At 42.6% G+C, this 21450-nt stretch overlaps 1 protein-coding gene across 2 annotated transcripts in view; it reads right to left on the reverse strand.

Annotated features, from left to right (window-relative positions):
* The window catches only part of EDC4 (enhancer of mRNA decapping 4), a 629569-nt gene that overhangs the window by 310657 nt on the left and 297462 nt on the right, over positions 1-21450 (reverse strand). For both annotated transcript variants that reach the window (XM_082271180.1, XM_082271179.1), the window contains exon 17: positions 4984-5143. In XM_082271180.1, the coding sequence (XP_082127306.1) occupies positions 4984-5143 (160 nt within the window). The remainder of the gene's footprint in view (positions 1-4983; positions 5144-21450) is intronic.

Consider the following 21450-nt stretch of genomic DNA (forward strand, 5'->3'; position numbering starts at 1 on the left):
CTAAAACTATTTTAAAAAAAATAGATGCCCTATTTACCACATTTATTTGGGGAAAGAGTAGAAATAGAATAAAGTTAACCATACTTCAGAGAGGTAAAAAAGAAGCAGATATGGCACTTCCTAATATATACAGATACTATCTCGCTGGACAACTTAAACATCTTACAGGATAGATAGTACCAGTAACACCACAGATGGTAGAATCACACCTGGCTCGTGTTTTACAAATTGATAATTTACTTATAGCCCTAGAAGCACCTTTGAATAAATTAAAATATAAGCAAATACCAATGTTAACATTAGTTCGTACCATATGGAGAGAGACAAAACGTAGAGAGGGAAACACACAAATAAACATGGATCTCCCACTATGGCGAAACCCAATGTTTAATCAACTGAAACAATTGGTAGAGTATCAGATCTGGGAACAAAAAGGGATATCAGTCCTTGCAGACGTATATGACATAACACATATGTACTCTTTTTCAGATATACAAATGAAATATGATATACCACATACCTCATTATATAGATACTTACAGTTGCGACATGCGTTAGAAGCGCAATATGGAGTTTTAGGACCTGGGATCTCTAGATATCCAATGATTGGTATCCTTAGGTCCCAGGGCCCTAAAGGATTAATCTCTAAAATATATGCACATTTAACCAGGGTTAATTCAGGAATGAATCCCATGGCAATAAGAACAACATGTCAGGAAATAATTCCCATTTATATGTATCGCCAGCAGCAAACAATAGGTTAACACAATTATATATGCTACATCAATCATATCTCTCTCCAAGTAGAATTTATGCAATGCACAGCATTGCATCTCCTAAATGCTTGCGATGCCGTGCTAAGCAGGCAGACTTTATACATATTATGTGGTTCTGTCCAGTAATATCAAGATTCTGGCAGGAAATAATTCAAATATTATCCTCTGTCCTGAATATGCCTGTACCTTTGACCCCAGAAACCTGTTTGCTGGGTATATTAGATGAAACAACATGGTCTAGCTATCACAAGATAATACTTAGAGAAACGCTGTTTATGGCAAGGAAAACAATCACAGTTATGGCACTTTTCCACTGCAAGTACCGGCTAGTACCGGCTCGGCTCTACTCGGCCCTGCTTGGCCCGGTTTGCTTTTCCACTGCGGTACCGCATGGTATAGTATCGGAACGGTTCGGTATAGGTTTGCTTTTCCACTAAAGTAGTACTAAAGTTAAGTGGGTGGGATAACAACGGGGTGGGTGTGATTCTCTGACCAATCAGTGGCTAGTAGTGACTGCATGCAAAGGATTGTGGGATATGGTACCAGTTTGGTACCTGTTGGAACCACAATCGAGTAGGTACTGTTTTTTCAGAGCCGTACCGTACCGTACCGTTCGGTTCCATGCAGTGGAAAAGCAAACCTATACCGTACCGTACCGTTCCGACCCTATACCATGCGGTACCGCAGTGGAAAAGCACAAAAGCGTGCCGAGCCGGTACGGTTCTATGCAGTGGAAAAGCGCCATAAAGTGCATTCAAGTGAAGCCCCCTGCTGTTAAGAACTGGATAAGAGCGGTAAATCAGATTTTACCATTTAAAAAAGTATTGTATATGCATAGAGGACGCTCAATAAAATTTGGGATAATTGGTGTCAATCAACATTAACCAATGGTTGAATATAAGGAGATAACCAAGAGGATATAGAGGGATGCACATAGTATGATGAGGTAATAAATCTATGATTGCAATGGAGCAAGGGGTGGTGGGCACACCAGGACAACGGCGAGCAATTAAGCTAAATGGATATATATCGGCATAAAGAGATTATGAACACTAAGTAAACAGATAATTATTTGGATATTGTATAATGTTTTATTATTTAATATTGTTTTGTCATTTTGTTGAAAGGACGTTTGGAATGTTCGTTTTTATGCACATATTGAAATAAAAAGAATTAAAAAAAAAAAAGAATATACAAAATTTGTAAAAAAAATTTTGAATCATGGATACCCAAATAACTTGGTGCAGCAGGAATTGGAGAGATTAGGATATAAAGAAAAGGGTTCCATCAGAAATAGTTAAAAAATCTAGATCAAAACGTCTTCTTTTCCCTGCAGTACAATAGTTATAGTGAGAGAATATTTCAAATCAATAAAACACTGGCGTATAGAAGGAACAGGACCATAAAAGATATATTCGTACATTCAGATCATAAAAAAAATATAAGAAAACCTATGGAAAAAGGACATTTTTGGGAGGTAAGAGAAATGGATCATATCCTTGTCTTAGCTGTATACAATGTGGACAAATGAGGAAAGATGACGTCTTCATACATCCTAGTAATGGAAAAATTACATAATTCGAGGATTTTACACGTCAAACATCATATGTGGTTTATGCATTATTTTGCCCGTGTGGGCTGATATATGTTGGTGAAAGCACACAAAAAATGAAAGATCGTATGTCACAACACCGATCTTCATTAGGAGTAAACAGCCGGAGTTACCGGTACCCAAACATTGTGTGCAGCATAATCATAAGAACACGGAAATACAATTCATGATTTTTGAAGAAATAAAAAAGACAGGAGGGGAGGAGTTGAATTTTAAGGCTGGGACAGAGAGAAGTTTGGTGGATTAAACAGCTAAATTCTTTATAACCTAAAGGGTTAAATAGAGATTATGATAGCTATTTATTCTTGTGAATAGGATGATGTGAATTATGATTTCTGAATATTGCTTGGTAGCATGTACATATTTTCCATTGGTATATGACGAATTCAAGGAGAGATCCTGAATAGATTGGGTAAACAGTTGGGAATTTTGTGCTGAGTCTGCTCTTACCAACATTTACGTGTGGGCTGGGTACTCTTCGTTTTGTGGTGCCCAATCTACACGTCTAATGAAAATAATACGAAAAAATGATGTGGTTTGATATAGAAGATTAGTAATAAATTACTGCAGGTAACTATGGGGGGTATTATGTGGAGGTGTGGAAATTTGTTGAATGTTTTGAGGTTGTTGGAAAATAATGGGTTAAAGTGGATTTGATTAGAAATTGTGATTAAGGAGATACACCTGTGTTTTACATGTCCGAAAATATCAGCTGATACCGATATCTGATGACCAAAAAATCTTTATCGGCATTAAAAAAACTATATCGGTCGATTTTATATATATATATATATATATATATATATATATATATATATATATATACATACACACACACACACACACAGTGGGGATTGAAAGTTTGGGCACCCCAGGAAAAAATTTGTATTAATGTGCATAAAGACGCCAAGGAAAGATAGAAAACTCCAAAAGGCATCAAATTACATATTAGACATTCTTATAATATGTCAACAAAAGTTAGATTTTATTTCCATCATTTACACTATCAAAATAACAGAAAACAAAAAAATGGCATCTGCAAAAGTTTGGGCACCCTGCAGAGTTAATATCTTGTACTGCCCCCTTTGGCAAGTATCACAGCTTGTAAACGCTTTTTGCAGCCAGCCAAGAGTCTTTCAATTCTTGTTTGAGGTATCTTTGTCCATTCTTCCTTACAAAAGTCTTCCAGTTCTTTGAGATTTCTGGGCTGTCTGTCACGCACTGCTCTTTTAAGGTCTATCCATGGATTTTCAATTATGTTGAGGTCAGGAGATTGTGAAGGCCATGGCAAAACCTTCAGTTTACGCCTCTTGATGTAATCCCCCGTGGATTTCGAGGTGTGTTTAGGATCGTTATCAATTTGTAGAAGCCATCCTCTCTTTAACTTCAGCTTTTTCACAGATGGCATCAAGTTATCATCCAAAATTTGCTGAAATTTTATTGAATCCATTTTTCCTTCTACTCGTGAGATGTTCCCTGTGCCACTGGCTGCAATAAAACCCCAAAGCATGATTGATCGACCCCCATGCTTAACAGTTGGACAGAGGTTCTTTTCATTAAATTCTGTGCCCTTTCTTCTCCAAACGTACCTTTGCTCATTCCGGCCAAAAAGTTAAATTTTAACCTCATCAGTCCACAGAACTTGTTTACAAAATGCATCAGGCTTGTCTATATGTTCATTTGCAAAGTTCAAACGCTGATTTTTGTGGTGAGGACGTAGAAGAGGTTTTCTTCTGATGACTCCTCCATGAAGACCATATTTGTAGAAGTATCTCTTTATAGTGGAATAGTGTACCACAACTCCAGTGTCTGCCAGATCTTTCTGGAGGGATCGTGCAGTCAAACGTGGGTTTTGAATTGTTTTTATCACAATCCTGCGAGCTGTTCTGTCTGATATTTTTCTTGGTCTTCCAGATCTTGCTTTAACTTCCACTGTTCCTGATGACTGCCATTTCTTAATTACATTCCAAACAGAGGATATTGACATCTGAAAACGCTTTGCTATCTTCTTATAGCCTTCTCCAGCTTTGTGAGCGTCAACTATTTTCAGTTTCAGTTTTCTAGACAACTGCTTAGAAGATCCCATGGTGCTGATGGTTGGGGCAAGGTCAGATGAGTCTGGTCATTTAAAACCTTTGAGATTGACATCACCTGGTCTTCCCAGACGATGATTGAGAACAATCCATGACACTGGCAGGTCTCAGCCTTGCAAAGGGGCAGTGCATGCTATAAATTCTGCAGGGTGCCCAAACTTTTGCAGATGCCATTTTTTTGTTTTCTGTAATTTTGAAAGTGTCAATGATGGAAATAAAATCTAACTTTTGTTGACATATTATAAGAATGTCTAATCTGTAATTTGATGCTTTTTGGAGATTTTTCCACCTTTCCTTGTCTTCTTTATGCACACTAATACAAATTTTTACCTGGGGTGCCCAAACTTTCGATCCCCACTGTGTGTGTGTGTGTGTGTGTGTGTGTGTGTGTGTGTGTGTGTGTGTGTGTGTGTGTGTGTGTGTGTAGATAAACATATATATATATATTTTTTTTTTTATTTAGCAGCAGACCACATTATTTATGTGAAATAGGCTGTTTTACCTGTACTATTGGCTTGTGAATTACTTTCTCAGAAAGGCCTGGAATAAGAACAGCTGAGGTTCTCGGAGAAGCTGGAAAACTTCCACTATGCAAAGAGCTACTTAATGTGATGCTACTGTCAATCTGTAGTTTTGGACTTTGTGTAATTTCATCAGGAAGCCTGCAATGAAAAGAAAAACATGAGACCCAGGAGATTACTATTTAAAGCAAACTTGTGCTTTGTGCATACCAAGAAAAGAAACATACACACTTTAATTCCCTTCTCCTCAGCAGCACACTCACCTTTCTTTTACTCAGTTTCCACCCCATGCTGTTTAGCTGCTGGCAATAAATACACCCAGAGCTTTAGATCATGTGACAATGCTGGTGCTTGATAATTACCTAGTGCTGTCACATGAAGACAGGAAGCCAGTCCTCAGTCAAATTAAGAGCCGGTTCACACTTCTGCATGTGCCGGGTTCGCATGTCATGTCGGAGCGCACTGCTCCGACATGACATGCGATCAGCTGTGCGGTGCGAGTTTAGCCATATAGTTTGTATGGCTAAATTCGCACCGCACCCGCAGCAAAGACGCACAGGAGGCATTTTTGCTGCCGCATCAGGATCGGATCGCACAGCGGTTCACACTTGTGCGATCCGATCCTGTGCAAACTGCACGATCGCACTGCGATATGCGATCAAACTGGGGGTGTCGTTAAGATTACATTGACACCCCCAGCGGATCGCATATGGCAGTGTGAACTGCCGGGGGTGCGTGTGCGATGCGGGAACAGGCTGCGAATTCGCAGCCTTCCCGCATCGCAATAGTGTGAACCGAGCCTAAATCCTAACTATAGCAACTCAAAGTTTTACAGGGCTTCCTGCTCTCTTTTCCTGGCAGCAGCACTGGAGCATCAGTAAAGCAAGTGTTACTGTGGAGGGGCATTCATTTGAACATGTTGCTTTGCCTTGCATGGAAAAATCACAGGCTTATACAGATGCATTTAAAAAAAATAGAATATCAAAAAGTAAATTGATTTCAGCAATTTAATTCATAAAGTGAAACTCATATATTATATAGATTCATTACAGAGTGATACATTACAAGCATTCCTTTCATTTAATTTCTATGATTAATGCTTACAGCTAGTGAAAACCCAAAATTCAGTATCTCAGAAAAATAGATTATTGTAAAAAGGTTCAGTATTGTAGACTCATGGTGTCACATTCCAATCAGATAATTAACACAAAACACCTTTAAAGCATAACTCCACTTTAGTTGAGAAAAAAAAAAACATTACCCTATGGGTGATGTATGTATATTGCAAGGATTTTAACAAACGTTGTTGGACATCCCTACTTTTTGTTATTCTGAAGAAATCATTGTTTGTTCCTCTGTGCTGAGTGGGTCAAATGGGAGTGGTTTCATAATTATCTGTCAGCTGTGGCAGCTGCAGGACACTAATGAGGAAAGCTGTTGGTCCTGCATCCCTTTAGACGTGTTCCTATTGGGAGTATCTCACCAAAAATGAAATTTTTGTTGCAGGGGATGCCAGAAACCTGACTTGTATATTAAAGCAGACTTCTGGGAAAATCAGTGAGCCAATCACACAAGCAAGAAATTATGTTTCTGGGGTTGGTCAGCACACATTCTGTGTACAGAACAACTCCAGGTAGCCATATTGCATTGCATTTTCAGAAAATTACAGCAGCTGCAGATTGAAAAGCAAAGGTAATTCTTAACCACTTAAGACCCGGAGGATTTGGCTGCTCAAAGACCAGGGCCTATTTTGCGATTCGGCACTGCGTGATTTTAACAGGCAATTACGTGGTCTTGCGGCGCTGTACCCAAATTAAATTGACGCCCTTTTTTTCCCACAGAGCTTTCTTTTGGTGGTATTTGATCACCTGTGCGATTTTTACTTTTTGCGCTATAAACAAAAAAGCGCGACAATTTTGAAAAACTAACAATATTTTTCAAATTTTTTTATATGAAATCCCCCCCCCCCCCAAAAAATGTAAAAATCTACATTTTTTAACATTTTAGGCCAATTTGTTTTATGCTACATATGTTTGGTAAAAAAAAAAAAAAAAATCTCAATAGGCGTATTTTGATTGGTTTGCACAAAAGTTATTGCATCTACTAACTACGGGAAAGATTTATGTCATTTTTATTTATTTTTTTCACTAGTAATGGCGGCGATCTGCGATATTTTTTGCGGGGCTGCGACTTTGCGGCGGACAGATCGGACCCTTGACTGACATTTTTGACACTTTGGGGGTACCAGTGACATTCCTACAATAATCAGTGGTATAAATATGCACTGTTAGTGTAAAAATGACACTGGCAGGGAAGGGGTTAACTTTATTGGTGATCAGTGGGTTAAATGTATCCCTAGGGGTGTGATTCTAACTGTGGGGGGGCGTGGCTTGTGATGTAACCACAGAGACGTACGATCCTACACAGCATGATCGTATGATCTCTGCAGTTACAACAGGGAGAATGACAGGCGGCTTTGTTTACATCAGTCGCCTGCCTTTCTCCCTCTCCAGTGGGAGATCGCGAGTGACCGTCAGACATTGGAATCGCCGGTCACTCGGGTGGGGATGTTCGTGAACGAGCGGGTGAGAGGATTGTAAAGCAAAGGTCATTCAAGAATTTGGGGGAGATTCACAAGGAGTGTACTACAGCTGGTGTCAGTGCTTCCAGAGCCACCACACACAGACGTATCCAGGACATGGGTTACAAGTGTTGCATTTCTTGCGTCAAGCCACTCCTGAACCAGAGACGTCAGAAGCGTCTTACCTGGGTTAAGTAGAAAAAGGATTGGACTGTTGCTCAGTGGTCCAAAGTCCTCTTTTCGGATGAAATTCAATTTTGCATTTAATTTGGAAATCAAGGTCTCAGAGTTTGGGGAAAGAGAGGAGAGGCACATAATCCAGGTTGCATGGGGTCCAGTGTGAAGTGTCCACAGTCAGTGATGATTTGGGGAGACACATCATCTGCTGGTGTTGGTCCACTGTGTTTTATCAAGTCCAAAGTCAGCGCAGCCCTCTACCAGGAAATTCTAGAGCACTTCATGCTTCCTCTGCTGACCAGCTTTATGGAGATACGGATTTCATTTTCCAGCAGGACTTGGCACCTCCCCACCTTGCCAAAGCTACCAATACCTGGTTTAATGATCATGGTATCAATGTTCTTGATTGGACAGCAAAATCACCTAAACCCCATAGATAATCTGTGGGGTATTGTCAAGAAGATGAGATGCAAAACCCAACAACGCAGACGAGCTGAAGGCCGCTATCAAAGCAACCTGGGTTTCCATAAGAATTCAACAGTGCCACAGGTTTATCGTCTAAATGCCACGCCGCACTAATGTAATAATTCATGCAAAAGGAGCCCCAAGTATTGAGTGCATACTAAACTGTCCATGGACATACTTTCAGTAAGCCAATATTTCTGTATTAAAAAATAATTGGTCTTATGAAATATTCTAATTTTCAGACATGCTGAATCTTGGGTTTTCACTTGCTGTAAGACAATCATCAAAATTAAAAGAAAAATGTTTGAACTATATCACTCTGTGTGTAATGAATCTATATAATATAGATTAGTTTACATTTTTGAATTGAATTACTGAAATAAATTAACTTTTTGATATTCTCATTTTTTTGAGATGCACCTGTATATTTTTAATATATAAAAATAGTACAAGTATATAGTGACACTGACATATTAAGTAAAAGGTATCAGAGACTTAAGTTTGTTCATTTACAATCTAAGGAAAGCAAAAAAAAAAGAGAAAAACATCCATTCCTTAACAGGCATTAAAGAAAAGTATTGTTTAAAAAGTTTTTTAGTGCAGAGAATAAAAAATAAAAAAAGTGCACAGCCTGGAACATTTCCAGATTTAGAGTTTAGGTCTGCCAGTGCTCTGAGCCAGCTTAGCTGCAGATCTTTTTCTGGTAATCGCAGAATAGACAATAGGGTCAATTAGACAATAAAGAGAACCTATCATTAAATAAGTATACTGTCATATAGAGGGGCATGTCAGCACTCTGCGAAGTATTACCCCATGCAATGAAAAGAATAACTACAACTGGCAATTAAAAAGAAAAAAACAACCATACATACTCACCACCATGCTGCAGCATCAATGTGATGCTGCAGCTGTCCTACGTCAGCTCTTAGGATTGACGAACATTTTCTGTCTTTCCACAAAACAAAAGAGCTTGATTCCCCCATCAACACAGTCAGTGCAGTAGGAGGAAATCCTCTTGCCCGTGCATTTTTATTCTGACAGCAGGAGGTTTCTCCAATGTCAAAATCTGCTTCCAACTATAGCCAGCGGCAGCGATCATACGAAGAAAAAAAACAAAAAAAACCACAGGCTGGTTGATTGATTAAATGGCCGGATTTTGATGATTCTATAGCCGCCATAAGAATTAAAGCCGAGTGATCACATGACTGCTGATCACTCCGTTCTTGGCTTGCTCGGAATGAAGATATGAAAAAAACATTTAGACCCCTTTCACACACGGAGTCCGTTCAGATCCGCCTGTCAGTTTTTTTGCATCCATATGGGACTTTGGATGTCAGTGGAGACATGTCCACTGACATCTAATCCGTCAAAACCGGACGGATGGAAACCCTATTTTCCATCCATCTGGCGGATCGCATGAGAACGGACAGATGGTCTGTTCCCATCCGATTCCCCCATAGAGATGAATGGGGACCTGACAGCTGTCATCCGCCTGCTCAGTGGGGGAATCGGCGGATCGATCCCCCGCTGAGAAAAACTGAGTCCGGCTGGCGGACTCCATGTGTGAAAGAACCCTTATACTCACCTAGGGGGATGCAGCATCAGATTCTGCACCTGTTCCCTTTCCCTTCTACATTGCAAACTGAGTAAATAAAGACAGCTGATTGCTAAATTCTCAGCCTTCAGTGAGCAGAGAGCCCTTGACTGTCAGTCTATGCTCGACGCTCTGCCCCTTGATCCCTCAGTGAAAAGCTGGGTTGCAAGGATGTGAGCACAGCTTACTTTGGTTCACAGCCATGTGCTGAGAACCAGAGCCAGCTGTCAATCAGGTAGCTGGGTGGATTCCACCAATATGGTTGGGATCCTTCCAGAGCCTGGAGCGGCTTTGTGACATATGCTGACTCTGGGTCACAGGAACACAAAAGTAGGTGCACTCTTGCAACCCAGAAGAGAAGCATTGCCAAAAAAGCTTTGGTCATACTTTTTTTTTCTTTTTTTTTTTTTTTAAAGAAGACACTTCTACACCTCCAGTTGTTTGTAATTCCCTTCTTTTCACACTTCTACTACTCCGTTCACCTAAGAGATGAAACATGCAGGTCTGTATATGTTCCAAGTTGCCTGGAGCCTTAACACCGCAAACAACTATACACAGCACCACTTTAGCGTAAAAGGGCCTCGTAACGAAATGCTTCAACAATTCTGCGCTCCATTGCGCAAGGAAAGGGAAAGAGTCACATGTCCCTGTGGTCCATGATCATATCTTGCTTTGCATTGTCTACCCTCCCATTAATTTCTTGTATCCTCCAAGGTCCAATTCCAGTGCTCTGGATGCTTTAAAGTGGTTGTAAACCTCGGACATGAAATATAAACAAACCATATCCCTCTATAGTGTATACTTGACTCAATTCAGAGCACTAAGGGTCATTTCTGTCTGCTGCTTTGTTTCTCTACTATCTGCATAAGTCACTTTTGTCAAGTTTTCCAGACACAAACTGAAAAATTGTGACAAGGAAGGAAGCGCCAGCACACAACCTGTGAATGACAGCTTCAGCACTGTTCCTGTGTAAAAGGGGGGGGGGGGTGTCCCTCCCCTCCAATCAGCATTCAGAGCTCACTGAGATATACATAGATATACATAGTGTGAATTCAACTCGGTCCTCCTTTTTTATGAATTCTCAGACAAGCTTGATCAATTCTGGACTTTGAATAGATGTAAAGAGGAGAAGACTGCAGATAAACAGGTAAAATTTGTGTAGAAGGATTTGTTTATTCTCTGTATCCACTGAGGCCAGTCACAATAATGGGTATATGTAAGGGTTTACAACCACTTTAAATACATGCTCTGCCTAAAGTACTGTCTGACAGGCCAATAACAAATACCAGTGAATAATGAATTGTTTGCAAGCCAAACAATATTAAGCCTAAATGTACCAGATCATAAACAGACATATTTGCTAGTTTTTTCTTATACTTTATTAAAAATAGGATTTTGGAAAATCCATTTCTCTGATGTTCATTGACGGACACAGCACTTCATCTTCTTGACCACAGGGTTATACTGCTCCCTACAGGAGTAGGACACTAGGCAGGAAAAAAAAAAACAAAAACAAAAAAACTTTAGCACGCCTATGGGGCAGTTCCTGGGAGTATACTCCCACTTCCTGCTATAGGTCTTCAGTTTTGTAACAAGCAGTGTCAGAAGAAACAAACCCAACTCCATAGAGGGGCAGGTACTGTGTCCGTCAATGATCATCAGAGAAATGGATTTTACTGTAAGTCAAAAATCCTATTTTCCCTTTCGTTCACTGAAGGACACAGTACTTTATCTTCTTGACCGTAGGGACGTCCCAAAGCAGTGCCATACATGAGAGGTGGGAACAGTAGAACAAAATTTCCACAAGGCTAAACCTAGCCAACCAGGTAACTTAGAGCTCAAATGTCAACAACTGGAGCTCACCTGAAAAAAACACCCTCAAAGAGGACAAGTCCTCTAAACAGCAGCCTGCAAAACTTTGCGGCAAAAGCAAGCATCCCCAGAAGCCAACACATCCACTTTATAAAACTTTGTGAATGTGGGTACACAAACGATCAAGTGGTCACCTTGCAAACCAGCATCACTGACACCTGGTGTCGGAAAGCCCAGGAGGCACTAAGCGCCTGACTTGAGTGCGCCCTGACAGGGAAAGGAGGAACCTTACCCTTAACAGAATAAGCCTGAACCACATTCTGTCTGGTCCATCTGGAAACGGTCACAGCAGAGACAGCAAGCCCTTTGCAAGGTCCATCCATGAGGACAAATAGTGAGTTTGACTTCCGAAAAGACTCTGTAGCTGCCAGATACACCCTTATTGCCCAAACCACATCCAAGGAGTGCAAAGCAACATCCTTAGGATGCATAGGCTGGATACAAACTATACAACTTTTGTTTTTCGATTTCCTTTAGATTTACCTTCAACTATGTAGTGCATGGGCCTGCCTTATTGCATACAAATTGAAAGTGTTTAGATCTGACCTCATATTATATGGTTTTGGTAAATCTAAAGGAAAAAAATTAAAGACAATTGTATAGTGTGTATGGCCCATTAGATTTGGGACACAGGGAGGGAAACACAATGTCTTCATTCAGATGAAAATCAGAGACAACATTTGGAAGGAAAGACGGACATGGACGAAGAACCACCTTATCCCTGTGAACCACCAGGAAAAGTGAACAACAAGACGCCAGTTCAGACAGACACTCTGTGCGCAGAAGTAATAGCCACCAAAAAAGCCTCTTCCTGAGACAACATAAGCAGGGGAATCTCCCTAATATTTTCAAAGGTAGGCTTCTGGAGAACGGACAACACAAATTTGAGGTCCCACGGTGGCAATGAAGACCGTACTGGGGGAACCAAGCATCTCACGCCCTGTAGAAAGGTACGCACCAATGAGTGTGTGGTTAACAGACATTGAAAGAAAACCACCAAAGCCAAAACTCGGCCCTTGATGGTACCCAAGGCCAGGCGCTGCTCAACCCCTCGCTGGAAGAAAGGCAAAATCAGAGTCACCGAAAAGGAACGAGGATGGAGGGATTCAAACCATGCAATGTACATCTTCCACGTACAATAGTAGCTCTTCCCAGAAGTAGATTTTCTAGCTATTAACAGCGTAGGAATCACAGAGAAAGACAACCCTCTAACCTTCAACACCTGGCTTTCAACAGCCAAGCCGCCAAAGCCAGCGACTGTAAAGCAGGATTGAAGATTGGCCCTTGGAACAGCAGATCTTCCCTGAGAGGAAGTCTCCAAGGAGCCTCAGCGACGAGCCATACCAGATCTAGTGTACCAAGACTGGCAGGGCCAGTCTGGAGCCATTAAGATGACCAGAATCCCTTCTGCCTCAAACCTACGTAGGAGTCTCGACAGAAGCTGAAGTGAAGGAAAGGCATAAATCAGACGATACTGACTCCAGAAGCCACTAGCGCGTCTGTAGCATCAGCTAGAGGATCCCGAGACTGGAGACTAAACTAATGGAACACCTCCAGATGAAGTAACCATTCTCCCTGGTATACTCCCTGTCGACTGAGATAATCCGCTTGCCAATTTTCCACCCCTGGAATGTGTACAGCAGAGAGAGCTGGAACAATCGTTCTGCCCACCTTAAAATGTCAGCTATTTCCCAAGCCGCCAGCACACTTCTTGTGCCCCCTTGATGATTGACATAGGCCACAGCCATGCCATTGTCCGAATAAATCCGAACAAGGCAGCCCTGGAGACTAATGATCATCTAATGATCCAGACAAAAGTCTGATTGCTCAGAGCTCCAGTACATAGATTGGTAGCCTGGACTCTTCCAGAGACCATATCCCCTGGGCACACTCCGTGCCCATGACGCCTCCCCACCCGGATAGGCTGGCATCCGTGGTGACAACCGTCCAGTACGGGGGAAGAAATGGATATTCCCTGAGGAAGTGCCGGAGAATGAAGCCACCAAACCAGGGACCCTCTCATACTCCGGCTCAACAGGGTCAGATTGTCCAGAGACTGAGGATCCTTGTTCCATTTTAACAAAATCTCCTTTTGCAGAAATCTCGCTTGTGGACGGAATCAGAGCAGACTTCAGAAGATTCAGAATCCAACTGAACTCACTCAGCGTTTGCAGAGTAATCTTCAAGTTGTCCAACAAGGCAGTTGAAGACTACTCATAAGAGCAGATCGTCCAGGTACCCCAGTAACGCGATGCCTCCGCTGATGCAGTAATGCTAGAACCGGGGCCAACACTTTTGTGAAGACCCGAGGAGTGGAGGTGAGACCAAAGGGTAACGCCACAAATTGATTATGTTCCTCGTCCAGGGCAAAGTGGAGGAAGCGCTGATGGGCAACACATACTGGAATATGAAGGTAGGCATCACTGATGTCGATGGAGGCGAGAAAGTCCCTCTGATGTAAGGACCCCACCATCGTGCTAATGGACTCCATTCGGAACTTCTGTACCCTCACAAAGCAGTTTAGCACCTTGAGGTCCAGAATTGGACGCATCTTGCCCACCTTCCTGGGGACTGTAGACCGATTTGAGTAAAAACTTTGAAAACTTTCCAAATTTTGAACCGGAACAATCACCCCTTGAAGTAACAAGTCTTGCATGGCACCATAGAGATCCTTTAACCACTTGCCTACAGTGCACTTTCACCCCCTTCCTGCCCAGACCGATTTTCAGCTTTCAGCGCTATCACACTTTGAATGACAATTACTCAGTCATGCAACACTGTACCCATAAAAAATTTGTGTCCTTTTCTTCACACAAATAGAGCTTTCTTTTGATGGTATTTAAGCACTACTGGGTTTTTTATTTTTTTTGCTATAAATAAAAAAAAGACTGAAAATATTGTGAAAAAACACATTTTTCTTTGTTTCTGTCATAAAATTTTGCAAATTAATAATTTTTCTTCACAAATTTTGGCCAAAATTTATATTGCTACTAATCTTTGGTAAAAATAACCCAAATAAGTGTATATTATTTGGTCTTTGTGAAAGTTATAGAGTCCACAAGTTATGGTGCGAATCATTGAAAATTGATCACACTTGATCACACCTGATGTACTGAAGGCCTATCTCATTTCTTGAGACACTAAAAAGTCAGGAAAGTACAAATACCCCCCAAATGACCCCTTTTTGGAAAGTAGACAGTCCAAGGTATTTAATAAGGGGCATGGTGAGTTTTTTGAAGTTGTAATTTTTTCCCACAATTCTTTGCAAAATGAAGATTTTTTTTTTTTTTACAAATTGACGTATTAACATGTTATTTCTCTCACACAGCATATATATACTTGCAACTACACCTCAAAACACATTCTACTACTCCTCCTGAGTATAGCGATACCACAAGTGTGAGACTTTTTCACAGCCTGGCCACATACAGAGGCCTAATATCCAAGTAGCACCGGCATACTAGGAGCATAAATCTCACATATAATTTCCTGACAACCTATCGCACTTTTGAAGGCCCTGGAGCACCAGGACAATGGAAACCCCCATAAAATGACCCCATTTTAGAAAGCAAACAGCCCAACGTATAATTTTTGAGGCATAATGAGTCTTTTGAATGTCTTTTTTTCCCACAAGTTTTTGGAAAATGTGGAAAGAAAACTAAAACGCATTTTTTTTTTTTTTTACACAAAGCAGTCCATTTATGCAATATTTCTAACACATAGCATGTACATATCAAAAATTGCACCCCGAAAAACATTCTGCTATTCCTCCTGAGTATGGCGATACCACATGTGTAACACTTTGACACAGCTTAGCCACATACAGACGCCTAACATCCAAGTAGCACTTTACACAAAGTTGTCCATTTATCCACTTTAAGACTGGGCCTATTTTTGACACTTGGTGTTTACAAGCTAAAATCATTTTTTTTGCTAGAAAACTACTTCGAACCCCCCAACATTATATTTTTTTTTTTTAGCAGAGACCCTAGAGAATAAAATGGAGATCGTTGCAATATTTTTTATCACACCATATTTGCGCAGCAGTCTTCCAAATGCAATTGTTCTGAAAAAAATTCACTTTTTTTAATTTAAAAATAAGAAAACAGTAAATTTAGCCCAATTTTTTTCCATAATGTGAAAGATAATGTTACGCCGAGTAATTCGATACCCAACATGTCATGCTTAGGCAACATCTTAAAATTTTCTACAGGTTACTAGCTTAGAGTTACAGAGGCGATACCTCACATGTGTGGTTTGAACACCGTTTACATATGTGGGCGGGACTTGCGTATGCGTTCGCTTCTGCGCATGAGCTAACGGGGACAGGGCGCTTTCATTTTTTTTTTTTCCTATTTATTTTATTTATTAATTTTTTATTTTTACACAGTTTTTAGAAAAAAAATGTTTTGATCATTTTTATTCCTATTACAAGGAATGTAAACATCCCTTGCAATAGAAATAGGCATGACAGGTCCTCTTTATTGTGAGATCTGGGGTCAAAAAGACCTCACACCTCACAACTACACTATAAAAGAAAAAACCTTCCCTGCACCGTAAGGGTAATTCCGCGGCGAATCCGCCACTGGGGACCACCCTTATCTGAAAGCCGACCGCCCGCCGTTTAAAAAAATACCGGGGTCATGGGGGCTATCTGCTGCCATAACCCCAGTATTTAGCTTTAAATGGCCGACGTATATAGTCGTTAGGCGGTCGGTAAGTGGTTGCATGTATATAGCAAAAATTGCGCAAACAACGCATGATGCCCCAAAGAAGCTCTTGTACCTTTTTTGGGCGTCATGCGTTGTTTGCCGCGATTCGGCAGGCAGAAATGGCGGCAACATCGCACAGCTTTTGAGGTGCTATTGCAAATCACGGGCAACGCACAGGCGCCCCGCGATTTGCAATGATTTCCAGATCGCAGGCAGAATCGCGGTGATTCTGACAGCGATCGCTAGGCTCACATGTGAATGTTATGGTTGTCAATTTCTGGGCAATGATGAGGTGACTGTTGGGTGACAGGTGCAATTGGGGGGGCTGAGGACTGTGTGGGGACAAGTTTATTTGTGTGATCTTACTTTTACAGGTGTACAGAGCAGTAACGCACTGTTTCTGACTCTGCTCTCCTCACACTGGAAACGGTGTGAGGGGAGAAGATCTAGTAACAGTGAGTTACTGCTCTGTGTTTACATTTTGTGATCGGCTGCGAATGGATTCACAGCCGATCACATAGTAAACAGTCACTGTCAGTGACTGTTTACTACTGCCGGTGACTAGCTGTATTCCTAAGGAACACAGAGCCACCGACATGACCGAGCTGCGCGGTCTTCTCCTGCACTCCTCTATTGTGATCGGCTGTGTCATTGGAACCCAGCCGATCACGTGGGAAACAGCCATGCCCATTGGCTGTTTCCCCCCTACCGGTGACGGGCTGTGTCCCGGGGACACGCCGACACCGGCAGTGCAGGGTGGCGCGCACATGATCGCGCGCCTGCCCTGCCAGAACAATGGTCGCACCGCTCCGCCGTAATATGACGGCGGGCGGGCGGCAAGTGGTTAAGCAATCTGGGGACAGGCGCAGTTTGTAAAGGAAGAACCTTTCCGGGGAATATGATCGAAACTCGATCTTGTAGCCGAAGCAAATAACTTTTTGGACCCTCTTGACCTGGATCTGGGAGGTCCACGGATCTGGAAAACAGCAAAGACGTTTCCCCACCCCAGATACGGGTGAGGGCGCCCCTTCAAGCGGTGGAATGTTTGTCCACAGGTCTGGTAGAACCCGCTTCCATAACCTAGGAAGCCTGAGAAAGAAGATTACTCTTTCCCCCTGTGAGGCCTTTCCCAAGGAAGCTCACAACAGGCGGTCCTCACAAATGGAAGATCAGACAAGACCTTTTTAAAAACCTGGTCCGCACACAAGCATTTTAGCCAGATAATGCGGAAACAGACTATAAAGGAGGGGAGCGGCATTTAAAGAGCCATCACAGACAAACTGCAGCCACTGGACCAACTGATTCGCCAGCTCCACAAATGCAGGGAGGAGCAGTTTCTCCTCCAGGTCCTGGCGTAGAATTTTAGCCCATTCAGTTATAGCTTGTGACACTAGGGCAATAGTAAATATTGGCCTAAGTGCCGATCCAGCCACAATGAAAATATGGTGGGTCAACTCCTCTGACAGCCTATTAGTCGGATCTGAGAAGACCAGGGACTCTTCAACTAGAATTGCAGTGGCTTTATTTAAGCTGGAAATCGGGGAGTCCACTACAGGAGGTACCATCCATTTTTGAAGGGGGGACTCCTCATACGGGTACTACATTGCAAAATGCTTACGGATTGCAAAGAAGCGTTTTGGGCACCCCCACTGTTTTGAGATGATATTGTCAAAGAAGGCGGGAAAGGGGAACACCCTCGCCGCTTTTGAGGACCTGCGGGTGCTAAAAGTGACCCGTAAGTGTTAGTCGCCTCTTCCATATGCAAAGTTTCCCGTACTGATAAAATCAGTGCATCCACTAGCGCCTTTTATTGTGCAGCTAGAGGACCAGAGTAAACGCAGAACCCGAAGGATAACTTGCATCCGTGGTTGCTGAATCAGACTCTGGATCTGAGGAGACAGAAAAAGCAGGTGAAGGCGCGGGGGGTCTTTTTGCTAGCCCGTTTGCCCAGGACAAAATCTACTTTGAACACCAAGGACTCAAGGACCGCCGTCAGTGCAGATAGTTATTTAGGAATAACAATAACAGGAATTTAGAGGGAAACCCACAAAAAAAAAAGGGTAACACACTGCAGAAGGGACACCCCCACCGTGCTGTGGCACTACAAGATCAACAAACACTACCGATGCAAAAGCAGGAAGAGGGAGAGAAAGTCCCACAAAGGCACTCATCACACCGGTCAGGTACTCACAGCCCGAAATATCTGCACACCATGTGGCGATCAGTGAGAGTAACATCGCTGTATCAGCACTGGAGACTGACCGCTGAATCACCTTTTTCAATCAGGCAGGAAAAAGCTTTACCACACCTATGGGCCAGTCCCAGGGGATATACTCCCACTTCCTGCTATAGGCACTCAGTTTTGCTGACAGCAGTGTTAGAAGAAATATAACCCAACTCAATCAACGTACCAAGCCCGACGAGGCCAGTCCGGGGCCACTAAGATGACCGGAATCCCTTCTGCCTCGATCCTGCATAGAAGTCTGAGTAGAAGCTTGGGAGGAGAGAAAGTGTAAATCAGCTGATATTGATCCCACGGGGCCACCAGTGCGCCTGTGGAATCCACCAGAGGATCTCTTGACCTTTTGATAATGCTCCTCGACCACGGCAAGTGGAGGAAGTGCAGATGACCAACATATATCGGAAATTTGAAGGTAAGCGTCCTTAATATCGATAGAGACCAGAAGATCCTCCTGATGTAGGGATGCCACTACAGAACTAATAGACTATTCGAAACATCTGTACCCACACAAAGCAGTTCAGAGCTTTAGGTCCAAGATTGGACGTACCTCGTGTTCCTTCCTGGGACCTGCAAACATATTTGAATAAAACCCATGAAACAACGTTCTGATTCGGAGACCGGAACAATCACCCCTTGTGGTAGCAAGTCTTGCACCGCCTTGAAGAGACCACGCAGGCAGTCTGGGGATAAACGCAGGCTGGAAGGAAAGAACCTCTCTGGAGAAGAAGACCAAAAACTTGATCTTGTAGCTGGACAGAATGAGCTCATGGACCCACTTGTCTTGAATCATGGAGGTCCACGGGTCCGGAAAGAAGCAAAGACGTCCTCCCCCACCCCAGATACAGGTGAGGGCGCCTCTTCAGGCAGAAGAGGTGTTAATCTGCAAGTCATGAAGAATCCACTCTCGGCATACCAGACCAGGTCCTCATGGAACCTCTGGAGGATGTCTTTCCAGGGAGGCTCCGAACAGGAGATTCTCTACAAAGGGAAGATTACGTAAGACCTTCTGGAAAGTCTGGTCCGCAGACTAGCATTTAAGCCATATCATGCGCCAAAGGATCATTGCTGTCACGGACAGCCCAGAGACTCACAGATGAACTGCAACCTCTGGACTAATTAGTGCGCCAGCTCCTCAAAAGGAAGGAGAAAGTGGTTCGCCCTTCAGATCCTTGCTTAAAAGTTTTGCCCACTTGGGCAAGGCAGGGACACCACTGCTATGGTGAACACCAGCCGAAGGACCGAACCGGCCACAGTATACATGTGGCGGACCAAAGTATCGGCTCTCCTGTCAAAAGGATCTTTTAAAACTGGAGACTCCTCCACCGGAATCATGGTGGATTTAATCAGTCTAGAGACCCGAGAGTCCACCACAGGTGGGACTGCCCACGTACTCTACAGACTCCCCAAGGGATACCGTCAAGCGAAACGTTTAGGCACCGCCATATTGCTTTTAGAACAACTCCACTGACTCATGGAAATTTTGTCACAATAGGCGGGAAAAAAACAGAGTTAGGAACTGTTTATCTAAGAAGTCTTCCAGGTCAGCACCTGACATAGGCCCCTCCCACCTGAAACAGCAAACAAGTTAGTCCACCATAATAAAAATGCCAGTTATACCTTCCGCCTCAGTAATATCAAAGTACCAAAGGAACCCTCGATAAGCTTTTGAATCCGCAAACCCCCTTTAATAATGTGGTTTAGGGCAGGAACAGATGCTGCCCTGGAAGACTTCCTAGAAAAAAAAAAGAGTTACCAGGTACCCAACACTGTTTTCTCTAATCGTCTTCCAGGGCAGCAACTGAGAGGATGTACCAAGCAATACTTACTAAAGAGAGGACAAAGTCTGGAGCACTTTGCGACCAAATATCTGGTCCTGACTGGACAGCTGGTCGATGCGGTAATGCCTTGCAAAGGTACTGAAGCTCGACCATGTTGTTGCCCTGCAGATCTGCTCCGGGGAACCCCCGACTCTTTCTGCACTCAATGATGCCCAAGCTTTGGTCGAGTGGGCTGTGACTCTGCTCGGCGGGGCAAGGTTTAGTGCTTGTTATGCTGTCTGAATAGCAAGCTTTATCCATCTGGCTATCGTACTTTTCAAAGCCAACTTCCCTTTGTTTACTCCTGCATAGAGGATGAAGAGAGTGGTTGTTTTTTGCCAATCTTTAGTTCTCTCGTAAGTTATCAAGAGCTTTCTTACATCTAGCTTGTTTTAAGTGACTCTTTTCCTGATATCCATTGAGCTCGGGAGGGAGGGAATAACTACCCCTTGAGTTCTGTGAAAAGTTGCAGAGACTTTTGGTAGGAAAACTGGGTCTGTTGTGAGGATAATTTTATCTGTCAGAATTAAACAGTATGGTTCTTTAATGGATAGAGCCTGAATTTCACTGACTCTTTTTGCTGATACCAGCGCCACCAGGAGTACTGTTTTTAGTGTAAGGTATTTATCCGAACATTCCTACAGTGGTTCAAAGGGTGCCGAGAGGAATCCTTTGAGTACAATGGAGAGGTCCCATGTTGGAGTTCTGCTGAACTTAATAGGTGTTGCCTTTTTTGAGAGAAGGAATCTTATTATGAGCGTGTCTTCTTCCAGCCTAACTTCTAGGTGGGAAGATAGGGCTGCCACCTGAACCTTCAAAAAGTTATGGGAAAGGCTCTTGTCCGCTCCTTCCTGTAAAAAAATCTAAGATTGTCAGAATAGCTCTCTTGTCGAGGTCTCCTTTGTTCTCGTACCAGAAGAAACTTTTTCCTCACATTCCTCATAGCTTGCTCTAGTCACAGGTTTCCTGCTGGCTAAGACAGTGTCAA

Source organism: Pelophylax lessonae, assembly GCF_965119305.1.
Source record: "Pelophylax lessonae genome assembly, chromosome: 10".
Lineage (NCBI taxonomy): Eukaryota > Metazoa > Chordata > Amphibia > Anura > Ranidae > Pelophylax > Pelophylax lessonae.